Source organism: Parasteatoda tepidariorum, chromosome 3 (genome assembly GCF_043381705.1).
Source record: "Parasteatoda tepidariorum isolate YZ-2023 chromosome 3, CAS_Ptep_4.0, whole genome shotgun sequence".
Classification (NCBI taxonomy): domain Eukaryota; kingdom Metazoa; phylum Arthropoda; class Arachnida; order Araneae; family Theridiidae; genus Parasteatoda; species Parasteatoda tepidariorum.
Genome location: NC_092206.1, coordinates 19710794 through 19722958, shown reverse-complemented (window position 1 = coordinate 19722958; position 12165 = coordinate 19710794). Strand labels below are relative to the sequence as shown.

The 12165-nt window shown below is 27.4% G+C and overlaps 1 protein-coding gene across 1 annotated transcript in view; it reads left to right on the top strand.

The window, feature by feature from the left end:
- Nucleotides 1–1440: 1440 nt before the first annotated feature.
- The window catches only part of LOC107449907 (uncharacterized), a gene marked incomplete in the record, with an annotated part of 26430 nt that continues 15705 nt past the window's right edge, over nt 1441–12165 (top strand). The window contains 6 exon segments of the mRNA XM_016065582.4: nt 1441–2149; nt 3295–3605; nt 5669–5879; nt 8205–8370; nt 10073–10181; nt 12108–12165. Of these exon segments, the coding sequence (XP_015921068.3) occupies nt 1466–2149; nt 3295–3605; nt 5669–5879; nt 8205–8370; nt 10073–10181; nt 12108–12165 (1539 nt within the window).

Sequence of the window (12165 nt, the reverse complement as noted above, 5' to 3'; positions counted from 1 at the left end):
CTAATCAACTAATAAATAACTTTTCAAAATCACGGAAGTTATTTAAAATAATCAAATTAAAAAGTTAAATTCTCAACGGCCCTCTGAGTGAGAGTGCCTGGGGTTCCTGGGCACTGCCTGGGTGTGCCCATGCGTATAGACGTATAGCCACAACCCGAGTGCAGAAATGGCCCCTCGCTTCTCGGAACTATTTTGGCATGAGTGATTTCTATTGTATAATATGTCGTGTGATACAAGTAACAAAATTCATAACTAAAATTTTCTTATTTAAAATGCAGTATAAGATGTTGAGCACATCTTTTCAAATCCGATGCAAAATTCAAAATCTTGGCGGGAAAATCAACTTGGTGGTCATTAATTTCTGGCATAGATTTGTGTGGTTAGCATGATTAATCAGCGGTGCCTATTAAAACAGTTTCTTAACCTGATTTTGATTTATTGTTGCAGTTGTAGCTCATTTATGTCGCACTAGAGCTGCACAATGGGCTATTGATAACTGTCTGGGAAATATCCCTGAGGATGATCCGAAGACATGCCATCACAATTTTGATCCGGTGCAGAGGAGATGGCACCCTGTTTCGGTAGCCTGATGACCTGCAAGCGAAGTCGAGCTCATTACGGTAGAACAGTTTAACGAGGACCAATACTGCACATCCACGGTCCCTACGCAGACTAATCCAAGTATTCACCCGCCCTCACACTGACCGCAGCCAATGATGCTTGACTTCAGTGATTTGCTGGGAACCGTGTCTCAACGATCAGTCCACTGCGGGACTTGACTTTGTTACTGGACCTGAAAGTTCACTCGTAAAAATTTTAGAAATTTCAACTATCAAAAAACGGTAGGTAGGTACTTTATTTACGTCGCACTAGAGATGCACAATGGGCTATTGGCGATGGTCTGGGAAATATTGCTGAGGATGATCCGAAGGAATGCGATCGCAATTTTGATCCTCTGCAGAAGGGATGGTTCCGCTGCTTTGGGGAACCATCCCCTCTGCTCAGTCCACCACGGGACAACCTGATTTTGATATTTCTGTCAAATAGAAACTAATTCAGCAATTATACAACTAAATTATTAAGAAGTCTTATTATTTCTTTTGCACTGAAAAAACTGTTCAACGGGTTTAAACTGAATAAACTTTAAAGTTGGTATTAAACTTTTTTTAAAGGAATAAACAAACACGAATTTGAAACGATTTTGTACGAAAAGTGAAGTCTATATCAACCGAGATCTGTATGCATGCACTTGTAATGAAAATGTAAATAAAAACTGCACAAATTACAAATGAAGATGTGCAATGAAGTAATTGTATAAATCTAGGGCCACATTTATTGGTATGCCAAGGTATAAATAATATATAAAACTTATAANAAATAGGTCGCCAAAAAATTGGCGGCACTTGGCCTTGCCGTAGTTATGATAATCATCCCTATAAAACTTATAATCATCAATAACTAGGATATGCCTTCCATGCAAATAGTTTTTCTTTTTGACTTAAATGCATATACCACTGATGGTGTCAATATTGATGCCGATTTTAATAGGAAACTGTTGTGTTTAAGATTAACATGTCTGAGAATATTAACTCACTATTTTGCCATCGAACCAAATTTGAAATGGGGATTTAAATTTTTTGACAGCCGTGGCTCTCTCACTCAAACTATGAATACATTTTCTTTCTCTGATGTATCCCTGGGAAACTTTGAAACTCTGGAGAATGAAATAACGATTCGCTATCAAAGGCACATATCCTATTTAGAAGCGCTATCCACGTCTGCTTTGAACGATGAGCTTTCTGATACTAATAAAATTTCAGATACTAGCAAATCATGCTATCCTGTTCAAGTGCTACAGCTTGCTTTGACACAAGTTCTATGCGAATTTCAATGGAGTAGTGATCAAATGTCTATGTTTTCACCGAGTAAAAATAATCATAACCATTTAAACAAGAATGACATTTTATTTTTAGTTACTAAGTGTCCTAGGAACGAACAATTGTTTTTAGAATATTTTGGTTCTGATCTATCATGCCTTACTCCTGGAAAATTTTCGAAATCGTTGTTGACTCATTCCTTACATGAGCAGTTGTTGTTGAAGTTATCCATACTTTGGATATGGCTTGACACTAATTGTGGAAATTCTAAGGTATGTTGTCATTTTGTATGTTGCAATTTTAATAAATAAAATAACTTTGAAATTATAAAATAATTCCAAATCAATGTAATTTTTGTAAATTTAAGACTATGTGCAAGACTAATTTGTTGACTCACTCATTAACATGAGCTGTTGTTGAAGTTATCCCTACTTAAGATATCGGTTGGTGTAAATTTTTTTAAAATTAAGTTGTGATTAATATTTGCAGTTTTAATAAATAATTAAAGTTTCTTATACTGCTTCTAAACAATATCTTTAAATATTTCAGACTGTAAACTAAATCATTCTTCATTCACCTCTTGCATGAAATAATAGTTTCAATAAATAATTAAAGTTTCTTATATACTGGTTCTAAACAATATCTTTGAATATTTCAGACTATAAACTAAATCATTCTTCACTCACCTCTTGCATGAAATAATGTAATGTTTTACATGAAGTAATGTCCAAAATAATGTAATTTTTATAAATTTAAAACTGTATATAAGACTAATTTATTGACTCACTCATTAACATGAGCAATCTTTGAAGTTATCCATGCTTTAGATATCAGTTTGTATGAATTTTTTATTAAGTTGTGATTATTATTTGCAGTTTTAATATATAATTAAAGTTTCTTATACTATTTCAAAGCAATATAATCTTTGAGTATTTCAGACTATATTGAACTAAATCATTGTTAACTCAAACATTGCATGAACAAATGTTTTAGTTTTCTATATATTAAATATGTCTGTATTTAATGTCTGAAAATTTTATACTAGTTTCAAATTATGTTACTTCTATAAATTTTTGATTGTATGAGATCTATTAATGCTGTGTTCATTAATAGTTTTGTTGTTGTGAAGGAATTAATCATCATATTCTACTAATTTTTTAGTTTTTTTTTATTAAGTTTTTTTTATAAATCTCTCTAAAGCAGATCCAGGAAACTTTTCTGCTTTAGAGAAAGGGCCAGTAATTGTTTCTGATATTAATATTTAAAAAAACTTTTTCAAACACTTGTAAAAAAATAATCAGGATTATGTTTTCACCACCAAACTTTTAAATACTAGTGCCTCTTTGCAAATACAAATAACTTAACTGTGACTTAGTTACTTAATGCTATTTTAATGTTTTAATTTTTGTTACTTTAGGGTAATTTTATTTGTCAGGCTGAAGAGGTTTTAAGTAAAATATCTGACTCACTCAAATCTCTAAAGTGTTCACTAATTCCTATCTCTGTATTGGATAATTCTCCAAGTGTCTTGAAATGTGATGGAAGTGCAACTCAGGCAATAAGGATGGATCTGAAAAGCTCCTTAATGCCATTTTCAGATATCATTTCTCAAAGTATCAAATATCAATTTTATTCAAATTCTAAGGACAACCCTGGTGAAGCTGTTATTCATTTTCAAGATAAAGAGATGTATGTCCATCTAGAAAAAATGTCAATTCAGACTAATAGGTATGAATATTTTTAATGTGTTATTCTTATTAATTTCTAAGTGATTCAATGAAATCTTACCACTTTTTGTAGAGTATAAATAAATCAAAAATATAATCTAGTTTTCTAGATATGAAAAATTTCCTTTCATCAGATTTTTTTTTCTTCTTTTAATTATAAATAATAGACCTCTAAAGGACAGCAGAATACTATACAATGCTCTTTTCAAGGGCAAGGAGCTTTGTTTTTTTTTTAAATAAAAAAAGGCATAAATTTAAGTTACTCATAATATTCAAGTTAATTGAGTTCCACTATTATTCAAATTTCTAGTGTAAGTAAAAATTGGGTTTTAAAAACCTTGTCAAAATTTATAACATTAACTTCTGCATAAAACCATGTGTATTTGCGTGAAATTATCACAAATCTTTTGTTAAAAAAAGTTATTACTCAAATGCTTAATTTTAAATTTGTATGTCATGATTCACATTTTTAAAAATATTTGTTGTATTAACTGCTAAAGAAACTATTAGAAAGTAATTTATTTCGCGTATGTATATCACAATTACATCGTATTGAAAATATATGTTGTAATAACTGCTATAGAAACTCTTGAGAAATCATGTGGGGATACGATGGTTATTTAGCTTGAATATATACATGTGTGTGTATATATGTATACATATTTATGAATACATACATATATATACATATTATATTAGGAAATATATTCATAAATATGTATATATTACCTAATAATTAAAAACTAAACTATAATATTTAATCCTTTTCTCAATAAATAAAATTCATTAATATAACCGGTATTCTTTTTATACCTCAATTTTGAATTGACTATAGAATAAAATCTATTTTTAGGGATTCCCTCTACTTTTGCCTCACATGTTACTATAGAATTAAAAATCGTTACAAATATTTCGCTGCTAAATATTTTTATTGTATTAAAATTCGTTATTATTGCATACATTTCCCCCCCTGCAAACTCATTTGAATGTGTAAGGCTAAGAAGAAGAATTAGCAAATAAATTAAAGTAATTAAAATAGCCAATGCATGGATGGATGAAAGTGTTCTGTGGGCCTTGGCCCTGCAGCCACACTCTCTGTACCATTTTCAAAATGTTTTAAAATAGTATTCATTTGTTTGTTAAAAAGAAAGAAAATTTTTTATATTGATAAAGCTCCATATTTTCAACAAAAAAAATATTTTTTATTATTTATCATATCTGATTGTTTATTAAAGGAGATTTTTAATATATAATTGCTTGCCTATATCACTCTGAAATATTGGAGATGAATAATTAACATCTGCAACACAAATTCCTTGATATATATAGATATTGCTAGGTGAAAACCCAGAATCAAAGAGTATATGATTTTTTTTTTATCTGAAGTGCAAAAAAAAATTTTTTTGTACTTTTTTGATAAAAATAATTTATATTGAAGCCTTAGAAATAAGGAGTATATTGTACTTTTTTAATTTCTTATATTAAAAAAGTATAATTAATTGGTATGCAAATATTAACTTTCACAAAAGTATTAAAAAAGTTAATATTTGAGTACCAATTTAATTATTTGTTGCATAGGTTGTATTATTAATTATAATGAATTGTTTCAAATTATATTTTTAGACCTGCTGCAATGTAGATATTATCTTTTGAATTTTGACGAAATTATTCTAATGCTTATATTTCTATAATATTTGAATACGAATTTAATTTTTTGTTATGTAGGGTGACCTGGGGTAATTATTGATCAAAAAATGCAAACATCTATTTTGTGAAAAAACTATTCAAGATAGAATTTTAATATTTACTGGAAGTTTGAAGCTATATGAGATGAGTCCTATTCTACCTTCTTTTGTTTGAAAATCTAATTAGAATTTAAAAGATCTTAAATTTTTNGGTCACCCTAGGTTGTATTATAAATTAAAAATGAATGGCTTTAAATTCTATTTCTAGACCTGCTGTAATGCAAATATCATCTTTTGAATTTTGATGAAATTATTCTATTACTTATATTTCTGTAATTTAATTGTATACTAAAAAATGGTATTTATTATATTCATTTAGCATGAAATGGAATGAACCTGAACATGGACTTTTTGAAAAAGTTAATTCCCTTACTTGGTCCAAGTTTGATTTCCATTTTGCTCTACCTAAATCTTCATCAACTCACACCTATGGAAATTTTTTATGCTTACCTGCTGTGTATGGGAATGACAAAAATTATGTTCACTTTCAACATCTCAATAAAAACCTCATTCTGAAAAGTTTTAATATGGTAAACCTAAGTTATTTGGAAAAGAAATAACACTTTATTATTTTTTTCTATAAATATAATGAAATAGCATCTGCTTTTAATATTTTTGTATTTCTTTTTATCTTTAAATTGTTACAAATTGTGTGTGTATCTATCTACCTATCTATCTATCTATATATATATATATATAATTTTTTTGGCAGAAAAGGTACATAACTGTACCTTTTTGTTTATTATTATAGCTATATTATTTACAACACATTAATGGATGAACTTGAAATGTTTACTTTGAATCATGTAAAAATTGATGGACATGACACCTATTTTGTCCAGGGGTCTGTCCAGGGCAAATTTACTACCATCTAGCAGTACCTTCGCAAATTCAACTTAAAGAAAATGGTAGTTTCGCAAAATACTTTTAAAAAAGTTTTAAGATTCTCCTGCCCGCCTTTTAAAATTTTGTTTTTGTATCTTCATAAAAAATGATAAATCCCGGATTCATTATGCAATTTGACTTGCAATGGAAACCTCCTGCGGATTGCTATTATGATGCAGGGCTAAAGAGAAGAGCTAATTCATTCCTCTCTTAGAGCTGAAGCTATAATTTCCCTCCTCATGACGTCACACCACACATAAATCTCGGAGATCGCAAGGAAAGATATTATGAAAACTTAGCATCATTCTCTCTGTAAAAATAAGTTTGACTTTTTCTTGATATTAGCTTTCAAACTTTACACAATTAGCACATTATTTCCGTTTAAAAAAGTTTCTTTGCCATAATATTGAAATAAATACCATTTTAAACTAATAATATTTTACTAGTTGTCGTAAATGACACTATAAATAGTTTATTTTAAAATTTTCACTGTTAACTCTTATTGTTAAAAAAAAAAAATTTAACGCATATAGTGATACTTTTTTAGCTACATATTATTCGATAATAATAATTTGGAAAGTTGGGTTAAACTTAAAATCCTGATTTTAAAATATGCTGTTAATAGCTATTTGTTTATACTTAATTATTAGGAAATTACAACCTTAAATGCTAATTACTGAAACAAAATAATTTATTTTCCTAATAATATTAGAAATTTTAAAATTTTTTATAGATACTTAAATTTAAGAGAATATAATTAAAAAAAAACATAAATATTTAGAATAACTGCATTAAAAACTATGTTATGAAATTAGAAGAATTTTAACTTGCATACTTAGAAAAATGTTCTCAAATTCCTGACACACTTCCATCCATGCTAGTGATGGAACAAATAACCCTCCCTTAGATAAGAGATTTATACATTCTATGTTGCTCCCCTGTTGTTGGATGTACTGCGAAGATCATATTCCTAATTTTGAATTAATATTTTTAAGGTGAAATGCTATGTATCCAGCAGTATAATTTAGTCCTTTTTCTTGTGAATCGATCATTTTGTTTCCCAAATTAAGGTCAATGTCCCAAGACATGGAATGGAGTTACTATATTACTTAAAATAAAACCATATGGATGGTTTTTTCAGTAGAAATGTAAACAATAACAATCTCGAGCTCTATGCCTGCTCTAGTTCCGGTTAGAAAGTTTGCAGCTGCTTACTACATGTTATTCTACGAGGCGATATTTTCAAACGGATAATTTTGTTTTCAATAAAAGAAATAAATTGGATAATTTCTGAGTTCAAATCTGCTGTATTTCGTAAGATATTAATGTTATTATGTAATTCTGGAGAGTTTGAAGTAAAAATTTGTTTTAGTTATTTAGTGATATATTGTTAAAAAAGGTAACATGGTTGCTAGATTTTCAATAATTCGCTTTTTTGGCAGTCTTGACATATCCTCTTTCTTAAGTTTATTACTGTTTGTTCTTGTTGCAAGCCGTGCACTATCTTACGTTAGTGTTAACACTTTTAGCATTGTAAACACAATTAATAAGTAATCAAATGCATTGTTTGCAATAATCTCAAAACGCAATGATGCCAAATGGCTTTAAAATACAACGGAAACAGTAACCCGGAAATTTAGGCAGTACCGAGCTTGCAGCGGTCCCTAGTGTAGAAAACACCATCCATAACTTAAAGTAATCGATTATTTATTAGCTGGTGATTAAAGTGATTCAAAGGCTTAGGGCTACATAATGATAACCTTTATTGTGTTGTTAACTAAAATTTTTGAAAGTTTTTGAAATTTTCATTAGATAACTGTCTATTACATAGAAACATATTATTGCCTGCATTACAGAATTTTTTTAGATGAAATGCTATATTTTTAAAATGCAGCTTAGCATTATGTTGCTTGAAGCATTATTTATTATTATTCCTCTCTATTTATTAATTTTTATTTTCTTCTTTTTAGTTTATAACTTGTGAAAGTACTTGTGGTGTAAAGTTACCTGGATTGTTTTCAGCTTTAACTGACACTTCTGGCTTAATTTCTATTATGAGTCCAAATAAATTATTTCAAAAGTCTTCTGTGTCATTGAATTTCTTAGCATCAACTATTAATGAGGATTCAAACTCAAGTATGAACTCATTTTGTTTTTATTTAATTGTATCATAGCTCTTATGTCTATCATTCAATTTTTTAAAGTATCTTTTTCTTTAAATTTTTTATTTTTTTTTCATTTTACCAATTCTTTTTAATGCTTTCTTTGAATTTGCTGGTTTTAGGTTTGTTCTTTTTTTACGATAGATAAAATAGATAAAATTAATGAGATATTAAATTATATTTTGCCTAGTATAGTTTGGTTTTTCTTTTTTAAATTTTATATATCTGTATTTATTGCACATACACACAGTTTACTGTAGAAATTATTATGTATCATATGTTTTTTACATATGTAACATTCTAATTAGTAAAATACTAGTTCACAGATTTTTAAATAACTAATTGTGTATTTTTTCTAACAGAAGAAAGATATCCTCCCATTTTTTTAAGGACATTTTACAAATATGAAGTAATGAAATGTAAATATAAACAAAAATGCTCTTTTGGTTTAATTGAAAATTCAAATTAAATTAAAAAAAAGCTTTTTTCATCAAAATAACTAAATGTTTCTGAATCCTTTTATTAGCTTTGTTATTTATTTATTAAAAAATATATAATGAGCTATTTTGCATTTTGAGGCTTTCAAGATTTTTCCATGTTATGCAATTTAAAATTGCATTTATTGATTAACTGTAATTATGTACAATATGCAAATGTAGTTATTTACAATATAAGATGTTTTATTGGAACAAGTCTCAACTTGTTCTATTTAAACATATCCTTTAATTCTTAGTCATATGAAAGAGATAAATTATTTTTTATCTTATGAATTTTTAGGAAAACATACACTATAGACATGCAAGCATAAATTAAAGTGGAGTTAAAGGGAGTTCAGATGAATTTTGATAAATTTTAGCGTTTTAGTAAGTCAGTAAATAAGGAATGCATATGTAAATAGTTCTATGTAGGTATAGTGTGGGAGAAAAATTGTCGAAGAAGGAAATGAGCATTTTTTTGCATCTACTAGAATAGCAGAATTTTTAATGATTATAAAAAGCTTGGAGCTCATAGGACAACTTTGTTTAGTATATAGATTTTCCTCCTACTTTATAAGCCAAAATATTTTCAATGCTTCATTTAAAAAATAAAATAAAAAATTAAATTTAAAAAAAAAACATTTTTTTTTTCAATGGCAATATATNTCAAATTTTTAATATTTTTGGCAACTGATAAAATGCATGATACTGATTTAATGAAACACACTTTTTGACTTAAGCCATATGAAAAATTACTATTATCCAATTTATTTATATCAGAAACTTTTTTTTAAAAATAATTTTTATGACAGCAGCCCATTCCTAACAGTGTTTGCATAGAAATAAATTCAACAAATCACCTTTTTATTTAAATTAAATAATCAGTAAAATATTTTTCAAATAATGTAAAGTTTAATTAAAATATTAAATCTTTAATCTTTACATTTTAATGAGGAATGGGTGCTATTGTTGTAAAATTTCGAGGAATTATCTGCTTCGAATTAAGGTAAAACATAAAATAACTTTTAAGGAAATTATAAAAACAAAAATAATTCTTTTTATGACCATGTTTAGTAATCTTTCTGAAAATCTTAAATAAAATCTATTGAAAATACTTTTATTTTATCAAGTTTTGATTTTGTTTACGTAATGAAGCATTATTTATTGTTTCAAAATAGTCATTTTTGGCCTATTTTTCAGAAGAGCAGTGTTCCAGACCATTTCAAATTGAATGTTTAGAGCCATGGTTTAAGCCTCCTACTAATTTGATTCGTGCAATACTACCATCTACACAAGAACCTCAAAATAGGTAGAAGGTTAATTCATTTCTTAAAATTGTATTTTTTTTATCTATCTATTTTTAATCTTTTATTGCCTATTATGTTCTTATGCAATTTACGATTCTCGGTTTATTTAACCAATACTAGCACTTTCTCAAGAACAGAGATGATTGTGCTCCGGAAAAAATCTGGATTTCCGAATTTTTCGCTTACTGCGATCCCAAGTTTCCGGAAATCCATGGTCCAGAAATTTCAGGAAATCATGGATCACGTTCATGCATAAAAATTCTTGTATATTTTATTTTAAAATATTAGAACTAGAATTTATACTTGGCATCTCTTTCATTTCTAAATATTTTTTCTGGTAGAATAATAAATGTGATTAGAGATAAAAGTAAACTTATAAACAATTATTCATTTAAATCATGCTGCATATAATTTATTTATAATTTCATGTTTTGAAAATATCAATGATTTAAATTTATAAAGACATAAACTCTTTGAAGTGCCTCATTAATGATTTTACTCAAGAAATTTTCAGAATTTTTTAGTTGGGCTCACAATCACCCCGGCAAGAATAACTCTAAGGCCATTATACTTATAAAATATACCCATAAATTTAATATGATAATAATATTTTATACTCACTTACCATGATGTATTAAATTATATTGTGAAATATTGTTATTGACATTTTTATAAAAACTTCACTAAAAAAAAAAAAAAAATTAAATAAATAAGCAACCCTAAAAATACACATTTTAAATCACGTAGTTTCACCAAAACATTTTTTTAAAATTTATGTTGTGGAGGGGTGGTGTTTAGAGAGTTATTGAAGAATTAAACAATTAATGTTAAAGCAGTTTAATTTGGCATCATAGCAAGAATGTTGCAATAACAGGTTGTTGACTAGTTGTGTTTTTAACTTGACTAGTTGTGAAATACATCTCCTGTGAAATGTGCGGGCAGATGAATAGTGCTGCTATTTATTAGTGTCTGATATTTTTCTATCAGTCTTAGTTGGAATTGACAAATACACATTGTAAATAATTCTAGATCATGGGATGATAATCTTTTTGACTTATTCACTTTGTCAGATAATATCTTTTCAATGCCCTTTTAAAATTTTTTAAAATAATTTTAGGTTTGTTAAATAATTTTACAAAAAAATTCCTACATTCTTTATTTTGTATTATTTGTATTTTAATGGAAGCAGTGACCTACTGAACAGTGACTTAATACTTGAGTTTTTTCTTTAGCAATTTTTTATAAAAGCTGCACTTATGTAAAAAATAAAAATATTTGTTCTGAAATTCGAATTATAACTTGAAAATAACTTATTGTTTTAAAAATCCTGTACTACTGTAACACTATGTTCATGATAAATAAAAAAAATGTAAAAAATTCAAAATTGAATTTAAAAAATAAAAAAAATGTTGCGTTAAATTTCCTAAAATAAAATTTTTTCTTGTGTAGCAAGCAAAATATTTTCAATATAAAATTGGCTATTAATTATTATATATATTGGTTAGCATTAACGTTAAAAATTTGTCTATTTGCAATAATTTCTGAATTGTTGACTGCTTTAATAACATGTAATTTATGTAGGGTTGGTTATTAGGTTATTTTGATACAAAATTAAATAAAATCAATTTTAAAGTGTACTCGATATTTAAAGAAGTTTCTTTTGAAAGCTTTTACACATCCTGTGGAAAATCCCAACACACTTACGAAGTTTTAAATGCCCACTGGCAGACGAAAGTGCACGTGTTGGGAACTTAAGTTTTAGATAAAAACGATTTTGATTGCCGTTTATTTATATTTATTATCTAATTTTGTAACTCAATTTTATTTGGTATTAAAAGAATTTTCAGATTTTGGGATTCTTTAGTGTATATGAAATGTTAGAAAAAGTTTTTATTCCTTTATTAAAAAGAAAATATTTTTTTTGCAAGATCATTTTTGAAATCCTTCTACAAGAAAGTTTCCTCACAGTTTTCTAAACAACAGAAA